The following is a 23,507-nucleotide window of genomic DNA, read 5'->3' as shown; positions in this document are numbered from 1 at the left end:
CAGCATATTACATCTTGTTTATTGTCATGTATTTAATTGCAGTAGCTACAATATTTACCAAAGGTTTAAGTAGAACACATCCGAAGGCAAGTTTTATTCAACAGAGTCACAGAAATAAAAAAAAGAAGAAGTCATTTGACGTAAAATAAGACTGATATGGAAGGGTTTGTTTTTTTTCCATGTTTGCACAGTCTAAACATTCATTTTCATGGTCAGGTCCTCTCTGGAACTGAACTGTGACTGACAAAGGCAAAATGCAGTTCTGGACGGTTGCAGGCTTTTAAGACATGCAGCTTACTAGGATCAAACAAGAGCAATAGTGGCACTGCTTTGTGTTGTCCAACATACGCCTCTTTTGATAGCCACAAACAAATATGTACACCACAGCCTGTAGCAGGTGACTGTCTGGGAGGCTTCAGGGCTCCTGTCTTCAGAGACATACTGATAAGTAGGCTCGACACAGAGTATAGTAAGTATTGTAGGCAATGACTGTACAGCAGTGTAACTGTTATGAAACTGCAACCTCACAAACCCATAAAACAAATGACGCAGAGCTATGTAAAACGTGACAACAGTATTTTGCTGATGATCACTACTGTTTTTTACTACAGTTTTATTAAGGAGTAATCCACCCAAATGGCAGCTTTTTATGTTTCAGAGACCAGGTTCTTGATAAAAAAAATAAAAAAAAAATCAGGCACTGATGCACAGCCAGCTCTATTTTTGTCTTTGTGTGGGTTGCAGTGCCATCGTTTTCACATTTCACACCAGAACTGTGTGAAATAAAACTAGAGTAGATGGGGTTCTGGGAAATAAAAACATGCAAAGGAAAATAATTCAGTTTCTCATCACCTGCTGTAACATCTGGAGTCCATGAAAACCTCACAGGAAAAACAAATTCTAATGATTTGGGTGGATTTCACCTTTGAAAGATCTACGGAAATATTTACAAAACAAAATTCATGTACTAATATTTTCAAATGGTTTGGGAAATACAATAATAGTAACTATAGCAGGAATATTAATAAACAAAATGGCAATTTTTTAATAATTAATTTTAACATCAGATAGTCACAGCTTTGCTCCTGTTTAAGTAAGACTACGCTTTCAAATCACACGTAGATTTATTCCAATTTTTGTACACAGGCTACTAATATTGACGGCAGCAGAGACCATAACCATCTTATCCATAAGTCCAATAAAAAAGGCTGCAGCTCTTAATCAAGCTTCCATTACTCAGCCTCGACTTCCTCTTCACTTCCACACAGGCTGAATTTGTGGACTAATAATAAAGAATTGCAAAGTTGATCTTGTTTTAAGACTAAAGTCAACCTGAACGTGTTAATTGCTAAGTTGTGGGTGATGCCATTTCACTGCCATAACAGGCACTTTGCAAGTCTTTGGCTTTCACGGTGGAAAACCTGTAAGAGCACTACAGGCTAAAACAGAGAGGCATCATCTCATTACTTATCACCTCATTCAGGCGTAGCATGTTTAGCTGTGTGGAGATAGCATTCAGTCGGAGAGTGCAGTGAGGTGTGTCACTTTGAAGGTGTAGAACAAAGAAAAATAAACATTTGTGCAATGCATGTCCTGTTCACAGTTAAACAGAAGAAAAAAAAAGTCAGCTGAATGGGTATCAACAGTGCACATAAGACGGAATCTTAAATTCCCTAAAACTCTTGTGAACTGAAGGTTCTGGCTTGTGAGGGAGAGGGAGGTTTAATCAGCAATAAAAGTGTGCAAATGAGGCTTTGAGGAACAAAATGTCTGTTTGTATGTAGTAGTATGTAGTTGCTGCATCTGTGAGTATAACATATCTGCTCTGGATAGTGGCATTATGGAAAACCTAAGATTGTAAGATATCTTAAGGCATGATAGCCCTTTTAGGCAGGGAGTTTGTCAATCTTCCTCTGCTCTGTGGGGTTGCTGGACGCAGCCGTGATTCCTCTGGTCCTCCAGCCAGAGGCGCCTTCTCACTGAGATGATTTACTGTCTGTCAAGGTGCAGCATCCATCTGTGTTTGTCCCTTTTTTTTTATTCCCCATTGGGTCAGCTCCCTGTGCTTCCTCAGGTCCACGGCTGTCTCGTCCTACCCGCTGCCCTCTCTTGCTCTCTCTCCATCTGAGTGATCAATGCCCCGGGACCCTCCATCTGGGCCAGAGCCTGTCGGGACCCCTCCTCATTGCGTGCTCCCAGAAGCGAGTGCTCGGACCCGGTGTTGTTTGATGGCATTCTCCAGGAACCCCGCCACCTTCTCACTGTCCTCCTACAAAGCCACCAAGATGCGGTCAAAGTTTATTTGGGAAAAAAAGTGTTAAAACTCTTCAAAAAACAAAAGATAAAAGAAAAGAAAAAAAGAATAAATTACTGCTGTACTTGTTCCCAGATCATTAAAATGTAAAAACAAAGAAGCTTTTCCGTCTACCTCATTTATGAAGGCGTAGTGAACAAGTTCACTGGCGAGGTCTTTGGAGGTGTCAGCTGAAAGTTTCATACAAAATAATTCAGTTAGAAAAATATACAAGAAAAATAAAACAACAGGTGTCTTTTTTCAAATAAAAAGACAAAACGGTTATCCAGATCAATCTATACAAACAAGTGCTTTAAATGGACTTATAGTATCAATTTAAAAGTCCCACGTCGCCTTGTTCTTAAGTTATCGTATTCACAAATCATGACAATAACCCATCAGCAATTTATGTCTGATGGGTTAAAACAAACAAAAAAAACAAAAATAAAACATAAATAAATATGTCAAACTGATTCACTGCCTCACATGGAAATTCATTAGAGTGAGTTATGAAGTTGATCTGGCTATTACATTTGTTTATGTTTGTTAGTTGGATCACTCTGAAAGTAATGGACAAATTTGCATGAAAACTGTAACCAGATGTGAAGTTTGGGCTTGAATCAATCTGGATGATGATCTAGGAACACTCACATTGTTGTGATATTTCAGAAATGTCAACTTACTTGGAAGGATGTCGCAGCTGAGCTGCCTGTGAAGTTTATCATCCATCTTCAGAAACAAAGAGAGCTAAGGAGACACCAAAAGGCTCAATTAAAGTCAGACTGAATTCATATGTATTCATTCTGACTGACTGAAATGCAGAGCTGCTAAAGCAACGCTGCAGTAGGATTCATCTTTAAGGAGCCCAGGTTTTTACACTGAAATGGGCAAAGTACCTGTAACACTATGTGACTCACATGAGTTTTGGTCCCTTCTTCATTTGACTCCAAATTACAGTGCATCTGAACTACCTGCAATGACAACAGAGTAAGAAGCACTGAAACATGAAGGCAAAGCAAAGTATTAAATATTTAAAGTGTTTGGAGTGATAATAAATAGTTATTATTACAATAATAGAGAGACATGCATAGACACGTGCATGTGCTTATCCTACACAAGTGACACACACAACAACTTAAAGGGCAGCAGAAAGCTTTTGTAATCCAACTTTTGCTAACACTTTCCCAACATATCTGGCACTGATACACGTGATGCTAAGCAGGGACACCATCTAAGGTAATAACCTAAAACATAATAAACTAGACATTTATCATTGATATTCAGATAGGCTCATGCTCATATGCTGTGCTCTGAAATAATGAAAAGTAATCTTAATCAAAGACACACAAGGTGATACTGTCACACTGTGATGTGACAGTGTTTTGCAGGTCTGAGCTGCTGTTCACATAAGCGCAATGTCTAACACTGCCCTGTTGCTTAATTTGGTTAATTTAAAAAGTTGCTCCTGATGCATTCCTAGTATTGGATTTAAATGCAAGCAGTCAGCTCTGATTCACAGTGAGACCTCTCAGTCCAAAATTTGTTCCCCTTCAAAGCTGACTGCATGGAGACGGTCTCACTGAAATCAGATGCGGGCAACAACAAATATGAGGAGATTTCCATGTGTAAATATCTCACGTGTTGCAACATCCCAGACATACTGCTGAAAGTCTACTGTAAACACAGAGTCATTCTCTAGAGATGTAGCCAGCAAGTCTGTGCATTTAACACTACTGTTGTTCAATCTAAGGTGCCGACCTTCCTTGTCTCCGTCTCCTGGGGTTCAGGAGTCGGCGTCTTGACCGTTTCAACCTGCTCCTGAGACAAGGAGAGCGCTCGGGGGACGGGGTGAGGCCGCGTTGAGGCAAAATTCATCAATGGGTAGATTCCATTCCTGAAGAGAGAAAAGGCCAAGATGTTAAACTTGAGAAAGTAAACTGAGAAAGTAAAGCACTGCAGTAACACTTACTTGACATCCTCTAGAAACTTGTCAAGTTCCAATGGGGACACGTGGGAATACCTGCAGAGGGGACACAAAAGAGAACAGAGAGCAATGATCTTGACTTGTCATGCTTTCTGGCAGACAGCGGAAGATTCGAGGTGGGTATAAGATTTTACTTGAGCTGAACTCCCTGTCTGTCTTCATGTTTAATCTCTGCCATGACAGCATTGGGGTCAAATGACTTGGTTTTCTCCTCCACACAGTTCTCTGGAAGCAAGTCTGTAGATGCATCACAAGTGTGGCCGTTACTAAAGAAATCTGATGCACACAAGTAGCTGCAGTGCACATAAGAGAGAAACTCACACTGGTTGTTGATGAGGCAATGGGCGGCGAGCAGTTTGAGCGAGTGGACCTCGAACAAGACTCGGTGGAACAAGAGGTCGTGAGCTGTAGGACGGAGCTTGGAGTCGTGATGCAAACAAGACTGGGTGAACTCCTGCAGGAGCAATAAGGAAGTAAATCCAACACATAACCATGCAACTGTAAAGTGTGACCCAGTTTCCTGAGCATCACTTTGTTCTTTCTGGCATATTTAACTGACGGAGCCCTGCTGTGCGGTCTGAATAAGCCTAGAGGGACGGCAGTGTGAGTAAGCGTTGCTAGAGTAGTGCAGGACAGTTTGTCTTTTCTACATGTTTCTGCAGCTGTTCTTGCATTTCAGGGCATAAAGTATTTTTGAGACTTACTCTCATGAGAGGGTCTTCCAGAGATTGACCTGCATTGACTATGGCCTCCTTGGACACAGCACTATCTCCATTGGCCTGGATCTCCAGCACAGCCATCTATAAGGGTACAAATAATCTGTCAAGAAAAACAGCCACACACACAGAAAGATGGAAATCCAGCAGATTTACTTCTCTTTTACCTCCAGAGCACAGATTCCAAAGGAGAAAATGTCTATGGCGTAACCATCTTCGCCAGCTGGAAACGATTGAAGAGAAGCAGGGTGAGAGGAGGGTAAAAATAGGAAAACTTAACGAAAAAGCTTACCCCAAATTAAAAAGGTAGCAATGTGCAATCAAAAAAAAAAAAATCAATTTGAAAAGGGGAAGAAGGTAAACAGTTTATCCTCATTACAAAGGGATTAATCTATCCTTTTGTCTTTTTGGCAGCTGCAAAATAGGTACAAACAATCTACTAAATGTCTTGAAGTAATTTGTGTCTCATCCATTTCACTTTGGCAGTACTAATTCCAACGTTTACCTCATTATCTACAATAATTACAGACAACAGGTCACATAATACCCAGAACTATCTGATAGAAGGCCCCGTTTGGTGCTTCTGGCATACAGATTACTGACAACTAGTCTTTTTCTCAGCGGTTCCCATTTCATACAACGTGCAAATATCTTCATGTGTAGTAACTGAGGTCTGGAGCTACATTAAACTGTGAACATAAAGACTGAATTTTTACTCTGCAGGTCAAACAGTCAGGTCGGAATCAATGTAGACCGATTAAATAAAAGCAACGTCACAGAAAGCTGGATGGAAATGCCACTTACCTCCGTATTCTGGAGCAAAGAAATGAAGATTTCTCTGCTCGTCGCGATGTTGCCTCGCTTTGCTGTGAACACTTGCATCTGGGAAAACTGGCAAGAGAAGGCAGAGCACAAATATATTAGATATTAAATATTAGATAAAACTAATGAATTGATATTAAACCACTAAACAAAAAAGGTCCCTTACCATTAACAAATAGCCGATGCCACACTGTGGGAGGAGAGTTAATACAATTTAGATATTCATTCTGCTTAATGCCATGAAAATAAAATTTTAATTGATTTTGTACTTTACTGTACTGTTATTTAGTGTAAGATAAGGTGTATGTGTCCCTTTGACTAACTATGCTAAAACATAATACAGGAATAACTGCTGTGACTTGTGTTTAGAGCAGTGCCCTCCTGATTATCCACTGAAACTCGCTGATTCAGACCCTGTAAGGACCTTGAAAAACCTTTTCTGTACCTAAAGTTGTTTGATTATTGTGGTATGACCAATCTAACTTAAAGAACACGTGGAGATCGAGGAGATTTCAAAGCCATGAGCTGTACCACAAGTATTAAAATGTACTTACGCTGGAAATGGTTTTGACACAGAAGAAAGTTATAGTTAAGAAGAATCTGGTATTAAAATGTGGGAAAGATTCGACCTGGTTACAGCCCTGCATGACACTAAACCTCAAAGTTTGGTGTTTTTCAGTCCTAAAAATCAAATGTTCATATCTTCTGTGCTTTAGAAGTTATGAGGGGTTAGCTGGAAAAAAATAGCACGAATATTAAGGAGGAAAATTCACTTTAGAGGCTTCATTAGTCATAATAAAGTTATTGTACAAAAAAAGAAAACCAGCTGATCGACTACTTGCAGTAACATTAAAGTCCCTGCTGGGAGCAGACCTGAGCCAATCTTGATGAGGCCGTTGTGCTGGATGAAGATGGTGTCACAAGTCAGGTTTCCATGGATTATCGGTGGATCGCAAGAGTGCAGATAACTGCCAGCAAACAATAAAGCATGTTATTAATGCTCACACTGAGATAACAGACACGATTACATCACACAGAACAAATAAGTCAGTACCTAAGCGCAGAGAGAATCTGTGTGCACCATCTCTTCCAGGCCTGAAACGAAGGGGAACAGAGAAAGATGAAGAGCTACACCTCTAAACTAACAGACACGAGTAATATGGAAACATATGCACTGTCATAAAATGCACTAATTTGATATGTGCATGAAAATACCAAAAGCTAATTAAAGTTAAATAACATTAACTTTATCTACAATTTATTTTAAAGAAGGAAGATATTGTGAATAAACCTCATGAATATTTGAAATCCACCAGGTTAGGATAAGATGCATGTCTGAGCAGACTGAGCGGTGTCGTGTTACGTAATCTCTAATCCTGCTGGAAAAATGGATCTGAATAGCGATGGGACTGCAGTACCCTGAGCTGCCACCGTGAGACTCAGTATGTGACCAGAGTAAAACACTGACCTTCACATTCATAGTCTTGTGGTTTTTCTTGGTTTTCTTCAGGAACTGCTTGAGGCTGCCTGACGACATGTATTCAGTGATGAATATAACCTGTGTGCCACAGACAGAGGAGAGAAAACCTGTTCATGCACCAGCGTTTGTGTGCGTGAAAAAGAGGAAGCAAGTTGAAAACCTTACTCGAGCCTGGCTCTCCTTCATGTCCAGCCAGTACTTGTGGAACTTGACAATGTTGGGGTGTTCGACCTGCATCAGGTTCTCAAACATCTCCTTGATCTTCTCCTAAACATCACACATCAGAGATGGTTCACATCTAAAAACGTTAGTCTATCACACTATTAGAAAATCAATCAGGGACACTTTAACAATTTATAATTCAAGTGGTTTGTAAGCAGTAATAACGAAAATCACCCGAGTGGTTTAAAGTTCAGCAATTTTTATATTTGCTGGTGTTTATCTGTTGGAATAGGTCTCTTGTGAGGATAAATATGACTTTATCAATTCCCTTGATCAGTTTTCTGAATGGAAAAAAAGGCCTACACAGCTTTGTCAGCACCAGTCCAGCTGTTTAAGTGTTGACCCCCTAAGAAACAGCAAAAAAGCCAAAAGGTCCACTGCCATGAGTTCAACGTCAGTCTTGCAACATCAACGTGAGGAAAAAAAACCCGCAAGCAGTGATAAAAGGAAGGTAAGAGCTTAAAGATATATGATCGGTGTCTATATATAACAGTAAATCTTCCAGCTTCATCCAGGCTTTTTAGTTGACAAATCAATAAATAGAACCAGAATTTAATTTGCAGATCTCGTAGTTAAAGGTTTATATGAGTTTGGGTACCTCTTGTGCTTTAAAGACTTTCTTGTCTAAGAAGAGTACTTCATTCCACACCACCTCCACTCCTTCCTCCGTGTCCATGGCCAAAGAGGCACTTTCCACACCTGGAACATTACCTTGACTGACCTGCAGGGGGCAAACAGAAACACATACGGGACTTAATGTAACGCAACAGCTAATATTAATTTATCGTTCTACACAATTTACCACGACAATAACTACGTTTTTTTGACACTTGGAACAGAAGAAAAAGCTGTAAACACAACATGAATATACTGTCAAACTATAAAGTTATTATGGAAAGTGAATAGATAACAAACAGCTGCCTGTTTACACAACAGGAAGACATCCAAGTAAACATCACCGAAACCACAGACTGCATGAAACAAGGACGTAGCTTGAAGGTTGGAACAATGAAGGCAAGTCTCTTAAATCTATCCGAAGATCTCTAGGTGGCGATAGTTGTGGAAAAAAAGACTTCCAGTTCAGTAGACGTCTAAAGGAACGCTGGCTTTCTCTCCTGACCTCTGTAAACACTCTCCTGCGAGGTTTTTTCATTTATTTTAGGTCTATTTGGTAAATCTTTGTCATACTGTAAGAACAAAATGTAAGAAAATTAAAATATTATATTTAAATCAAGAATAAATTTTTTTCACCGCTTTTGGTCTCTACCAACTCCAGTGTGTTTAACTGAGCTTAACTTTTTCTCTCTGCTATTGTTTGCTGAACAAATACCATGAAAAAAAAGTTTTTGTTAAAATTTGGCAATAAAAGCTATCAATAAAAAGAATAAAAATACTCTTTTACAGATTTGTAGCCATTGATAAAACAGACAATCGCTATAGCTGCCAGGTGGGAATTCACATTCTGTGCTATTGTTTCCAATACACAAAAAAACCCAATGTTAGACGAGCATGAGATCATGCTGGCGTCCCTGAGCGATGCACAGCTTATTATTCTCTGTAATATAAAAAAAAAACAAAGGAGCAGAGCGTTATCAAGCCCTCCCTAAAACATTCAGCTACAGAAAAGCAGGGCTGAAATGATTAGACTTCACCCCCTGCTGAGTCTATAATATCTACTAAAAGCCCCATAACACAGTCGCAGAATTATGTCACTGACAGCTCCATTGATAAAACGGCGAATCGGGGTGTCTGGGTTAAAGAGAGTGCAGTACTAAGCAAATTCAGTTTTCATTCCATTAATGCATCCATCAGTCAGGACAGATGGGAGTTAATTCACTCTACTGAGGCCAAGATAAATGCAGACAGGCCGGCTATAACGTGATGAACGGTATAGACATCCGAGAGGATGCGGAGCAGCTTGTGCGAAAAGAGAAGAGATGGATTAAAGGTAGACAGACGGAAAGAAGTGAAGGGATTGTGCACGAGGGATTTACAGAGATGAGACGCATGCCACAAGATGGAGGAGGTGGCATCAAAGCTCCAAGAAATACACAGGGGGAAAAAAATGAAGGGGAGTGGAATGGAAAGAGGAGGCAGAGACTGGCAGAAGCAGACAGCCTGCAGCTCTGTCACTGCATGAGGTGGCAACGGAGGCAAAGGGTTCATCACAGGATATTGCTGCCTCGGCTGGGAAGACCTGATTTAACCTCCTGCTATGTTTTTAATGCAGCAGCTGCGCTGGTGCAGGGAGTGGAAAGGCTGCACTGGGTTCAAAGTCCAGTGCAACAAGCACAATGCAGGATCCACAGTTCCTGCTAATCCCGCGTCTGGCCAGTGCTTAGAGTAGAAAAGCACTATATAAATAACAATAAATATTTCATGCTTTTTTATTGATTGGTGTGATTCTGTCTGGCAGGCACTTGAGCAGCTACTCTGTGTGCGGTGGACATGGTGGCTGTAAGCTAAAGAGACAATATTAGCCACAAATATAACTGATTACAAAAGGTATTTGTGTGTTTTTTTGTGGATTTGTGGTGAAGCACTAACTTGTTTTCTACTTTGTCCTCTCTAGGGTGTTTGGGCAAATGTGTCCCCGGGAGGTTTGAATGAGGGTTAGAGGGTTAGAAGAAAACAGGGATGAATTGGGTACGCTGAATTGCTTCTGGGTTTTTTTGGGGGGTGTTTTAATAAGGATTTCAGGGTTATGTTGTTTTAATAGAAATGCAACATTTATATGTGGTGTTGGTAAAGGTTTTTATAATAGTATATATAGCATATAGTATAATAGTTTCTAATATGGAAAAATGTTACTTGGCTAAATTGCATGTTGGGAAATACAGAATACACCCCTGGCACGTTATTAGCAATGTGTGGCTCATCAGCAGCACAGTATAAAACACTGGCCCTTTGTCAATTCTCAAGTACGCGAGTACGTACTCGCGTTCTCGGCACACGGGAGTACAGACTCGCCGAGAACGCGAGTAGGGACTTGCGATTTGTACAATTGGAACACCAGCGTACTTGATGATGTCACAGGTCCAGAGTTTTTACTGCCATCCCCTCTTAATTTAACTGCGAGTAATATGTTATGAAGCTTAACTTTAATCACAGCCAAACCGGTTTACTCAGGAACAAATAAAACACTGAAATAAACCAAACATTAACATTTAGAAGTGATCTAAGTGACTTATATATCATGTTTAACCTCAGTAGTGAAATCTCTATTAATAAAAATAGTGTACATGTACATACGTGTACATACCTTAATAAAAACAAGCAGGTGAGATGTTAGAACGCTTTTATTTTTATTTTAGTGGACACCCAATACAAAAAACGATGTGCCGGGAGTCCGCTGTTCTCGCCGGCTCTAATAATCCTCGACCTTGCTGTCTGCTATGGAGCTGGCGGGTCACAGATGTCTCCGAAAACGTCGGAGCGCGTTTGGAAATATATGATATCTTGATAAATCGAGCAGATATTTGAACCTCTGACCTCTTTCAGATTTCCTCATGAGGATCAATAAACTATATTAGTAGGTTTTTAGTTTTCTATAGTCTATATTTATAATTTATCCTATTATATTGTACCTTGAACTTCAGAAGCACAGTCTAAGCACTGAGTTTTTCATTACACAGTTATCAGTAAATCAGTACTGTCAGCAAACTGCAATATACTCAGCATCTACTTGAGGCCTTCAGCTGAGAGGTCTATTCATAAAATTCTTGCAAAAGGGTTTTGTTTTTTGTTTTTTAGTTTTTAGATTTTATTTGCTACTTATACTCTTTTGTGCCCTGTCCTTCCCGGAATTGCACATCTCCTGATTCAGTCCGTTTCCACTGCTGTGGTTCCTCAAGAGCCCAAACAGAACCATGTGTAGGCTCTTATTGATGTGATGACACTTATTTGGTTAAATGTGCTAAAACTGCACAATTATAGATTTTATTATGTCATCACAGTGACAATTTGATTGGCCGTTGGCTCTCACAATTACATAAAGTCAAGAAAAAACTGCATAAAACTGGAATGTGGACTCAAGACGAGCCAGAGATTTCAGCTCTTTTACAGTTTACCAATTCAGCTGACGGTCTGTTTCTCTTTACTTTGATTTAACGGTACCACAGTAAATAAAAAGAAAAGTGAAGGGCTTAAACAGTCTTCACAGTGTTGCTGAGATCTGTTCAAACAGAGAGAACTCTGGACTCAAATCATAATTAATGAGCATATGGATTGAATCAACAAGACCGCATGTGGTAGTGAATTCCTATTGCTGCCCTCGAGATATCATTACAGCCGTGCTGGCCTACGAGGACTCCTGTTTCTTATTACTGCTGAATACACGACTCTGGCTGAATGTTTGGGGTCTTTTACATGACGGCAGGATGAATTCTGAACAGATTTGGGGGCTTCAACCTCTTTACTATGAAGTTGTCCTCAAGTGCTGAGCGGCGGAAATGAGCTTTCTCCAAAGGGTGGCTGACCTCTCCTTTAGCTATAGGGTGAGGAGTTCAGTCATTTGGGAGGTAGAGCAGGGCGATACGACCAAAAATATTTATCACGATATACATTTGAAAATTTGCGATAACGATATAACTGACGATGTAATTGACACTAGACAAAATACTTTACAACTCCACAACTTTATTAGTGGAAAAAAAACAAAACAAAACATCAATGTATTTTCACTTATTTTCACTTAAACAAGCAGCTGTTTTTTTAACAGTGCAAATGCAAATTCCTTGCTGACAGTTTAACCGAAAGGCATTTCCAGTGGAAATTGGCCGACATATCCTCAGCATAACCATGTAGAATATCCACAAAACTTAAAAAGAGGTATTACACACACAATACGGTAATATTATGTTGAAGCACAGTACGTATCACTCCGCCAGGCTCCTGCCTACGATAGCCGTAATGCTCCGACAATCCATCAAGCAGTGCTGGTTCGTAGCTTAGCAAAGTCGTACTAAAACATTTGACAGATTTTCGAGCGCCGTGTACATAAAATCGTTTCGAGGTCAGTAAACACAACCAGAATTCATACATAAGGCCCATTAGATTATAAGGGGCACTGTCGATTTTCAGAAAAGTCAAAGGATTGATTTTAAGTGTGCCGTATTTTCCAAAAAAGCATGCTCTACCAAAAATAGTGCTTTGTTGTGTATCTGACAGACAAAAGCTAAACCAGTTCCACACCATTGAAGTTGCAGCATTTTTACAAACCAATTCTGGTTCATCCGTATCATTCAACGATTTGCTTTCGCTGCCATGCGTTTTCCGACGTGTGCGTATGAAAACAAAGGCACTTTGCATGCGCATTTTACCCATATTCTATCGAGATATTTCATTTTTCTATCGTTGCCCAAAATTATACCGGTATTACCGTGAACGGTATGATATGGCCCAGCCCTATTGGGAGGGACTTGGAGTAGAGCCGCTCTTGCTCCACATTGAAATCAGCCAGCAGAGGTGATTCAGGTATCTGACTAGGATGCCTCCTAGGTGAGGCCACACCCAAGACATGCTGGGGGGGATACATATATCCCCTGACTGGCCTGGAAACTCCTCTGTGTTCCCCTGGATCAGTGCAAAGATGGATGGATGGATGGATGGATGGACAATTTCCTGCCATCAAATTCAATCAAATTTAATCATCCACTAATCTAATGTTGCTTCTTCTCATCTCTTCTCTAACAGCTGGGATAACAAGTTTTATACATTTAAAAGAAAATAAAAAGCTAACCTGATACCTCCCTGTCAGCACCATCATCTTAAAATCTCATCTGGGTGTCTTTGGAGAACAGCTGAGAACCAACACAAAGCTAGATGACAGGGTAGCAACTAAACCACTATTATTTAGGCCCGTCTCTCCACCTTAATTACTGCTTATTACTGTTAAATGCTAACCATTGATGTATTCGACAGAGCGCCGCTTGTGCCGTGCTTCATCGTCTTTGACTCCGCGGTGAATGGAGTCAAAACAGCTTTCTGTATCCGCGTCTAACAGGAGGACGTGTGTTAACTGAACCGCACAGGCAGAAGACGAGAAGCAATGCTGTAAATATGAAGATTTCACATTTTGACATTTCAGACTCCACAAATATCTTCACGACACGAGCGAGCCTCACTGTGGCTTGTTTACTCCTCAAACGCAGTGCAACTGTAGAGCTCTCTTAAAGCTTCTCTTTATACTCGAGTTGGGCAGTGGAGGAGACATAACATATAATCTCACTACTCAGTGAGAGATGATAATCTGATTACTTGAGCGCAGTACTCTGACCTGCAGACAGCAGGGGGAATTCCTTCCCTTCTGCCATCAATGTGTAGCTGTTGTTAATTTTCTCTGATGGTTGTGAAACACTCCGTCACTTGTCCCAGCTTCGACGCCCCAGGGGTTTAAGCGGGGTATGCAGCTCGGTCGTGGTAGTGTGAGACTCATAAACAGTACCTTACATGCTGGGCTCTGATTGGCTGGCTTAAGGGAGGTGGGTATAGGGTGTGGAAAAGGATTTAAGGATCGTCTGTTCATGTCAAAACAGCTTCTATTCTGATGTTTGTTAAACCTACATGTGAGCCAGTTAAAACCGGATCTGGAGGACTGTAACACAAACCTCTTACTACTTTAGCCAACGTGTAAACATCTCACTTACACATGGTAACGTTTTCAGATATTCTCTTCCTTGATTCGAACACCTTTTTTCATTCTTTAAAGAGAAAAATACAACTTTATCGACTGCCAGTTTTTAATATGCTAAATAAACCAAACAAACCAACATATTTCCACGAAAGTAAATCTCATGGAGACTGAGCGTATTTAGATCCCGCCCACAAGAGAGCTGAGAGTAATTCACTGCTGATAGAAAAAAACTGAAAAATGGCTAAAATCCTGGGTGTGGTGGACTACCAGCAGAATCAACTAACACTTACTAACATTTCATGAAGTTCTGAGTAAAAACAACAACAACAACAACAGAGCTTTTCAGCGAACGGCATCAAATCTAAACCACAATAACTTTATAAGCCACCTAAAGCTACTCTGACGCATATTGTGGACCCGACTGTTTTCTGAGAATGACATGTTGTGCTCTTACAGAGAACACGCTGATGGCTTCATTGCCTGCTGGATCTGATCAGATGTGTATTAATTAGAACAGCTGATTTATTATGGGTGTAAGTACAAATGTGTCTTAACCAAGAAACATAAAGCTGCTCTATAATAATAAATTATAATAAGTAAAAGGACAGTAGGTTGCACTAAAGATCAAACTATAACACGTGGAGATTCACACAGCCTTACCCTTACATACTTTTAGCTGTTTGGTCACCATTCTCTTATAGTTTGATGGAACAGCTTCTTATATGTCCCAAAAAAGAAACTAAAGAGTTACTTAAAAGAGCACTCTGACAGATTTGGGTTTATAGACCTTTTTCAGATTGTACATCATAAGCTCAGAGTGTGAATAACTGAGACAGTCTAACACAGACAATAATTCAAACCTTCAAGGTTATAATGTTTGTCAGTTTTTGTTAAAACTGTTAGAGAAAAGCAGATGATTCAGCTGTACAGTCATTGAGTGAGTGCTGCAGGATGTCTGTAAACTGTACAGAGAGAGCGGTTCACAGTATAATTCATAAGTATCCTGGTGAAAGACACACCCGGCTTTCTGTGCACAGCTGAAATCAAAGCTGCAAGTGTTTTCCTCTACAGCATGATTACAAATGCCGGCTGGAGCATCTGTAGTGACAGTTTGAGCTTTTTTTTCCTCTTTTTTTTTGGCTCGAGGCCAGTGAATTATCCGAAAAATGGGAATGAGGTGCCTGATGAGTCAGCTGGAGGGAAAATGGACTGAGGAAGCATCGGCAGACGAACAGGCAACGAGAGGGCTAAGCTACTGTACGGCAGAACCCTTTCAGCAGAGGGTTCTTCAATGAAAGGGGGTCTTTGTCTGACAATGTGTGGGACCAAGCCTTACAAAGGGCTTTGTCTCCACCACCTCGGTATCTTGCGTTTTCCCACACCTCATACCTCAACGATGAGCTGCTACACCGCACCGCATTAATATTTAATAACCACATCTAGAACAGCGAAGGCAACACACCCAAGAAATCAAGCTATGCTAGATACTTGCGGTGCCGGTGTATGTAAATGAGCTCAGGCATCTTTCTTTGTCGCTTTGTGCCCTCTCCCTCTGAGGCATCAAAGAGGAGCAACATCAAGGAGGTGGACTGAAATGTTGCAGGAAATGCAAGAAGAGGTAGAGAAAAATATGAAATATGAATGTGAGAAAACTGAACAGACACACCTTAATTTTAAGCACACTGACATTTAGCATTACCAGCTTAAAATGATATTATCTGATTACAGATATTTGTATTTATCACCTATTTACTGACACACTTTTACAGGCTTAAGTAACTTTAGATGAGACAGCAACCAACGTCAAAGTTTTCTGAGATCAACATTAAAAATGTTCTATATTTAACAATTATCCCACACATACATCTTTGCCCGCTCTGATCTGGTCCTAGACAAGACAAAAGTTGCATAAAGTTCAAATAACAAAGCCAAAAAAAAACCAAACCATTTGAACCAACCAGCACCATCTGAAGGAGTAAATGAAGCCAAAAGCTTCCAAAAACTGCAGTTCTCCTAGTGGCCACTTGGGGTGGACTCTGTGTTGGCCCTCCTCTAGTTTCTCCCATTCTGAAGCTTTGAGAACAATGACTGCAGTTTTCTACAGTCTTTGTTCGAGACGAGCACTTCTGCAGAGACTACCTTGGTTGCAAAAGGAGGAGGGGCGGGTCAGATTGTCAAACTGCATGCTCATTGGCTAACGACTTATGAATGTGTGGTTTCGTATCACAGATAATCGCCTATTTTAACACAATGGATCACCAAGATTTGCAAAACAGGGTTATTTCTTTTGTTTATATGACACAACACGAGTGACTGAGCCTATACGCTCAGTAGGAAAGTGCTTATAGAGCTTGAACGGTTTTCCCGTAGACATCTATAGGACTGGAAGTCTTTTTATAAACATAAGACCACCGCGTTGAGGAGCTGCACCCTCCTGAAAATTCCAGAAATTCTTCCCGTGTTGGCCTCATCCGACCATCATTCCCCAACTTGTGATTAGAATCATGGTTATGGTCGACCATGATGCCAAAGAAATTTGCACATGTGTCTCTTACGAATGTTCTCACAGACATTTTATCGCCTAAACTTCTGAGTGCTGTCACATTTGGAGTATTAGCCATAACTGTGCACTCAGATGAAAGCAACACTTTGACTTATGATGAGCTGCCACCAAGCACTCCTGCCTTTGCTGGAAACAGGTACTTGTCTATATTGTATGCTATTTAAATTTGGCTTTTGGGCCTGGTTACATCTTACCCATATTTGGATAGGTTCTGTCCAGCTGTGTGCAAAATAGGTTTAGTGTTTGTTTTGACTGCTGTGGTTTAAGAGACGTCATAGTTGAGAGACTGGCATACTTTACTAATGGTTTCATAATGATTTTGCAAGTTTGCTCAAGTCAAACAAACCAGACTGGAAAGGAACAGGAGATATTATACAGCTCTTTATCCAGCTTGTAAAAAAAATCCTTTTTCAACGCTGAACCTGTTTGTTTCTGTAGTAAAAAATATTTCTTTTCCCTTAACATCTGCATAAAAAAAACACAGAAACTTCAACACTACTACCGCCATCAAGCCCTCCGACTGCTCCATAAGCGATCTTGTGCTTTCCACCTGCCTCCTGTCAGGTCTTTAAGCCACGACCGTCTGCTGACCTCTACCCGCCCCGCCGTGCAGGCTGTCTCACCAGATCGCTCTCCCTCGCATCCGGATGTCAGATGTGCAGCACACAATCAGGTCATCGTCGCACACAGCATGTGTGTCTGCTCAGCGTGAAGCGCAACATGATGGCACCAGTAGTTACAGGTCAAGCAGGTTCGATTCCTATTTAGATGGCAGATTATGCGCATGTGAGGCATTTCTAACTATCAGGGAAATTCACATTAACTTATCTGGAGCAAGCTCAAATTACCGTCCGTCATACTCCACATTATTTAAATTAAACTGCAGCTGTGATCTTGGATTTTCAGAGCCTAAAAGGTTTGACCTCTTTTCAAAATACGCACAAGGTCACACGGGCTCACAAAGAGATATTAGGCAAATCATCCCTCATCGCGTCTCACTTATTCATGTTCTCATAAAAGCAGCTGAAGCTTCCCCATGAAGAGGAATGCAGAGGATCAAGGCGGGTTAACCGAGCAGATGAACACAGTGGGGAGAGCTGCTTGAAACAAACTGCAACAGGACACAGACGGAAATGTTCATCAGCCTCGTTTGTAAGGACAGAAAAATAGAAAAGAAAAAATGAATGCACTACTGTGCTTCAAAACAGGACCTATTTTCTTTAAAAGGTCTGGATAAAAACCAAATAAAGCACCAATAAAGGCAGACAGCCTTCACAGAGGTCTAAACTGGAAGTTTTGAAAAAATAAAAGATTAGAAAATGTCTGATTTCTGCAGATGTGTTTTGCAGAGGTAATCGTCTGTGGCGTGTTTCGGTCTGTACCAGGAATTCGAGATTACACTGTCCACACTGTGCTCGCTCCCATTGTCACTGTGACAAAGCACACATTTATAGGGCCGGCGTGGGGGAGAGATGGCAGACCACAGCTGTATTTCAGGAAGTAAGAAGCTGCTCTCACTGGGACATGATAAGCATGGGAAGCGCTGAAGTGCTTTATTACATAACACGTTAACATTTTGACTGTCATTCCTGGAAAATAAGGTTTTACTTGACAGTAGCAGGGAACGTGGTTTGGTTTTGTGACTGCTGAACATATGTGTCTGCATGTGCTAGTTACTTAGCAACGGCAGGCTCCAAGGTCGGGTTTAAGTACGTATGAATGTGTTACCAATTTATCTTCCAACTATTTTAAGCAACAACAAAAACTCAGAATTGATCATTCCCCCCATGGATCCAGCAGCTCCTAATGTTGACACTAATATACAGACAAAAACTTTGCTTGGCTGCTTTAATTAATCACAGTTTTCCTCTTGTATCCCAGGGAGTGCTGGATGATGACTCAGTAAAGATGTTACTAAAACTCACATACTTAAAATAGGGGAGAAGCGCACATCTACCTGTGACTAGAGGCTTGTGATCATGACAGCACAGCGGGATGCAAACATCACGCTGGATTCCATTTGGAACGGGAAGTGGGAAATCCCGGGGTCTCAGTCAGGTTTTTTCCATGGAACCCCCTCTCTGGTTGGACTTTTGACTCAGAAACTTGGGGAAGTTGCACCAACCTTGACTTCACGATCCAAGATGGTAGCAGGGAGCGTAAGCAGGAGTAAAACTGTAGGACTTGTAGTCTTTGTGACTCTCTTTGAGTTCTAATTATGAACATGCTTTTAAGCATAAAATGCATAAAATGTAAGCACTGCGTTGTTTTTCCAACTATTACTACTAGTAGAACAGAGTCAACTCGGGAATGACATCACTCTCACCTCAGATCGCAGTGTTTATGGCCTCAATTCAGTTCAATTCAATTCACTTTTATTTAGAAAGTGCCAAATCACAACAACACTATCCCCAATGTGCTTTATAATGTAAGGTAGAGAACCTACAATAATACAAAGAAAACAGGGAAAATCCCAAGAATCAGTTTATCCTCTATGAGCAAGAGCTTTGGTGACAGTGGGAAGGAAAAACTCCCTTTTAACAGGAAGAAACCTCGGGCAGACCAGGCGTAGGCATCTGGCTCGACCAGTTGGGGGTGAGGGGAAGAAGACAGAACAAAGAGAGCTGTGAGTTTCTACGATTGGTGGAGACAGTAGAAAGAAAATTGTTCTTTTTGCTTGAATTAAAGTAAAGACAGTTCCTGCACACAACAAGGTTTTTTAATTTTTAGACTTATGGGGCAAAAAAAGCAGACTTTTCTAAAGCCGATTTAGACAATCCACATTTTTAGTACTTTTGTCTCTACAAACACTGGTGTTGAGCAATCAAGAGACGCCTTCATGAATGTAAACAGAGGTTTTACAGCAAAGTGCAAACCACTGGTTACACTCAGGACAGGAAGACCAGATTAGACTTGATAACATCTAAAATAGCCCGCACACAAAAAGTCTCTGGGCCCATAAAATCAAGTTGAACTTGTACCAGTGATAGGAGGAGAAAAGTATCCACCCAGCTGCAACTAGACAACTCATAGCCTATAATCATGACCCATAAAGGGCCAGAGTTAAAATCTGTAAATCTGATTAAGGATAAAGTTAGACTACCACAATTTTAGAGTATGAAAGATCTCACATCACATTTAAAAATGTTTAAAAAAAGCATCAGTGAGGGGAAATACTCGGTCAAAAGTTCAGTAATGACAGTAATGTTTTTTTTCAGTTTTAGCAAAAACTGTGAGAATGTATCCTGTACAACCGTGTTATTTTTGTTTATCTCTTGGTCTTAATTGTCATCTAAATCGTAGCCATTTAACAGATTAAAGAGCAGATCTGTAAAATGTGAGCCAACAGAGAAACGTGCCTAAACAAACGCCCTCTAATAACTTTGTCTGACTAGACCAGAAAAATCAAAAATTTCAATTAATCAGCCAGCAGCAGATGACTCTGTGCACTCCAATCAGTCTGCTGAGAGCTCTGAACAAAACTTCGTTCACGTCATGTTTCATGAACTTTCCTGAAAGGCCCTACTCACCTCCAAACACACACCCATTTATTTCAACCAATCACATGTTCCTGTGTTGAAATGGAAAGAGAAAAACCTACAAGGTCGGAGCCCTCGGGGAACAATTTATCGGCAAACCTGCAAGTGTGTGTTTACTCAGTTTCCTGCTAATCCTTTTAAGACGCAGAAGATAAAAGCCTTGACTGACATTTATAACAGTAATCAGGTGAAATGCAGCTAAGAAAACCCATTAGTATTCAGACAAAACAAAACAGTAATTTAATAGGTGATGACAAGTATATCTTGTTTGTATGCTGCATTCACCTCTCTATCTCTTTATCTAGCATGAAGAATATGAGTAGCAGGCGCAATCTGATAAGCATGTGAGCTAGCATCTTGGCTCAACTATTATGGGCTGGGAGAGAAGAGGACAGGCCTACGTGGGATAAATAACACCCCGCCTTATCACACCTCCAGTAACCACGTGGGTCTCTGTTTGCCTCTTGCCTCAAGTGAAAGATTAAGCCTGCGTAACGTAACAAGATAAATCTCCGTCACAGATTTTGCAGCAGTGGAACACGTCGTCTAAGCTCCTCGGCCTTTTGACTTGTGGTTTTAAGAAGCTATGATTTTAGATTTTAGAGGAAACAGGTGAGAAAGAGGGGAACACAGCCACACCAGCAGACTTTTTCTGCTTTTTATTATGTATTGTGATTAGGAGACTTTATAACAGGATATTTGGGTGCACAGTCGTTCTGATAAACTCTTAAACCCTTTTTTAAAAAGGATGGATGGAAGGAGCTCTCAAATGACTTTACACTGAAAAAGATAAAAAGCCACATGTAAGATTAAAACCCACTAGTATAGCCTATCTGGGTCTAAAACCAATTGCTGCACTTTTTTAAACATGCAAACAAAACCACAGAGTTCTGTGAATACACATGTGCACCCCATGATTCAGAAACTCGCTGAACCACCTTTAACAGCAATAACTTGAAGTAAATGACTGATCAGTCGCTCATATCATTGTGGAGGGACTTTGGCCGACTCATCTTTACAATGTTGCTTCAGTGCACTGAGGTTTGTGGACATTTGTTTATGCACATTCCCACCACAGGATGTCAGGACTTTGACTGGGTCATTGCAACACCTTGATTCTTTTCTTTTTCAGCTGTTCTGTTGTGGATTTGTCAGTCAAATGTGCTCACATTTGACTATAGAATATACAGAGGAGCTCATGGTTGACTCTGTGACTGCAGCCCAGGTCCTGTGGCTACAAAAGAAGGTCAAACCATCACCCCTCCACCACTGTTCCTGACAGCTGGTATGAGATATTTGTGCTGATGTGTTTGGTTGTTCTCAAAACATGGTGCTGTGGATTATGGTGAAACATCTCCACTCTGGTCTCATGTGTCCAAAGCACATTGTTGCAGAAGTCTTGTGGTTTGTTCAGATAAAACTTTGCAAACCTAAGCAGTTCTTTTTAGAAAAGACAAAGCCCTTCCAAAAAAGCCATACTTGTTCAGTTTTTTAAACTGTACTGTCATAACCTTTAACATTTAACATGCTGAGGCCTGTAGAGTCTGTGATAAAGCTCTTGGCAGTTTCTGCGTTCACCGCATGGTCTAAGCTTGGGGTGAATTTCCTGGGATGTCACTCCTGGGAAGACTGTGGCCAAAACGTCTGTATTTCTCGTAACAAAACTCTTTTTTTTTTAAGTTGTCCACAGTAGTGTCTTTCTGGAGGAGTTACAAAATTACGTCTTGAAATCCAGGAGACAAACCAGCTCTGTGGGTGCTCAAGAAAGTTTATTTGTTCGCCGAATAAGAGCTGTAGATGAATCTTATAGATTAGTACAGATCCTGAAGCATTCTTCTGATTTCTTTAAATTACTGTATTCACTCAAATAAGTTGTTGTTATCAGTGCTGTAGCAGCAACAACAAGCGGTTTCGCAGAGGCAGGAAAATTCCTGCAGACCAACATCTTTGCATAAACTATCAGTAAAAGCCTCATTCTCTAATTTCACGGCGCCTGCAGAGGTACACACTCATGCTGAGTCATAATTGTGTGAATCTGTGCGAATCATCAGCCGCTCCTCTGTTCTCCGTTTTCTCCCAGGGGCTGATTGATGGCTGTTACAACTGCTTGGCACGCTCGCTTTTCATGTCAATACATCTCCCAACTCTTCCATCAGCTAGAATTGCTTTTTTTTTTAATCCATAAACATAAATCTCTGAATAAAGTCGCTTTTCCAGTGTCCCGTTCTGAACAGGAAGAGGCTCTTTACACTCTTGGCCTGACCACAGTGTGCGGCCTCGCAAACAAAAACAAACTCCTGGTTTTCCCATGGTGAAAATGGCAAACTATTAAGGCCGCTCTTGCAGGCAGAGGAGTGTCTGAATACTTTCCATAAGTCTGCAATCTCTGGTGATATCTAACTGCATTTACTTAAATACTGCTCGTGTACTCGAGTAAAGTTTCTATGTTATGACACTTTTTACTTTTTAGGCTACTACATTTCAGACACATTTAAATATCATTTTTTGGCACTTAGAATTTAACATTAATAGAGTTAAAAAAAAAATCAATTAATCAAAGTACCAAAAGAAGACACAGAGCAGCATTATTAGGCCCAGTAAGCCTACTTAGGTGGGGGTAGGTCAGGGTGGCCCTATTACTGACTCCTATGGGAATGATAACAACCATTTAAAGGGTAACATTTAAATTCCTCTTTAAGCTCTGTTTTGGTCTCCTCCAGCTCACAACATAGCTGCTCTTTAGCTGCTAACTGCAAGACTACTGAAGACACTACGACAGACTCAAACTTTCATGGAATATGCTTCTGCATGCCTTCATTCTGCTTCTCTTTAAATAAATGGCCTGAGGACATTTTCCAGCAGTGTTTGTGCTGCAGCTGACTTTGCATGAGGGAAATGCCGAGGATTCAAAGCCATGTGATGTTTAAAAAAAAAAAACTAAGTTAGTTCACGGGTATCTCGGTGCATTTTAATTCGTTTCAATTACATTTAGAAGGTGAGGAAATCTGTGCTTTGGAAGTGCACGTTTAAATTGAGCTGCAGCTGCACAGAAATACAAATCGACGTCGATGGAGGTTTGCAAGTTTTGGACTACAGCGGACTCTTGGGCTTCCAGAAAAGACAGTATTAACAATACAGGCACCTTGTTTCAAACACAACCTCGCTTGCTCACACATCCAGAGTGTTTTGGCACCTAAGAAAGACTGATAACGACAGAAGAAGCTTTATAAAACAAGGACTGATTGTTTTGCAGT

At 40.6% G+C, this 23,507-nt stretch overlaps 1 protein-coding gene across 1 annotated transcript in view; it reads right to left on the bottom strand.

The window, feature by feature from the left end:
- Window positions 1-23,507, bottom strand: part of nrbp2b (nuclear receptor binding protein 2b) — a 43,132-nt gene continuing 19,625 nt past the window's right edge. Inside the window, exons 2-18 of the mRNA XM_026179925.1 lie at window positions 8,116-8,238; window positions 7,461-7,562; window positions 7,284-7,373; window positions 6,870-6,910; window positions 6,689-6,783; window positions 5,982-6,005; window positions 5,798-5,884; window positions 5,161-5,216; window positions 4,982-5,077; window positions 4,599-4,731; window positions 4,412-4,514; window positions 4,263-4,313; window positions 4,052-4,187; window positions 3,211-3,264; window positions 2,977-3,040; window positions 2,429-2,484; window positions 1-2,269 (exon numbers count right to left, since the gene is read on the bottom strand). Coding sequence (XP_026035710.1) covers window positions 2,183-2,269; window positions 2,429-2,484; window positions 2,977-3,040; window positions 3,211-3,264; window positions 4,052-4,187; window positions 4,263-4,313; window positions 4,412-4,514; window positions 4,599-4,731; window positions 4,982-5,077; window positions 5,161-5,216; window positions 5,798-5,884; window positions 5,982-6,005; window positions 6,689-6,783; window positions 6,870-6,910; window positions 7,284-7,373; window positions 7,461-7,562; window positions 8,116-8,238 — 1,398 coding nt within the window. The 3' untranslated portion in view covers window positions 1-2,182. The remainder of the gene's footprint in view (window positions 2,270-2,428; window positions 2,485-2,976; window positions 3,041-3,210; window positions 3,265-4,051; window positions 4,188-4,262; window positions 4,314-4,411; window positions 4,515-4,598; window positions 4,732-4,981; window positions 5,078-5,160; window positions 5,217-5,797; window positions 5,885-5,981; window positions 6,006-6,688; window positions 6,784-6,869; window positions 6,911-7,283; window positions 7,374-7,460; window positions 7,563-8,115; window positions 8,239-23,507) is intronic.

This window comes from Astatotilapia calliptera, chromosome 9, assembly GCF_900246225.1.
Source record: "Astatotilapia calliptera chromosome 9, fAstCal1.2, whole genome shotgun sequence".
Taxonomy (NCBI): domain Eukaryota; kingdom Metazoa; phylum Chordata; class Actinopteri; order Cichliformes; family Cichlidae; genus Astatotilapia; species Astatotilapia calliptera.
The sequence above is the reverse complement of the archived record's forward strand: the minus strand, read 5'-3'. Positions and strand labels throughout refer to the sequence as shown.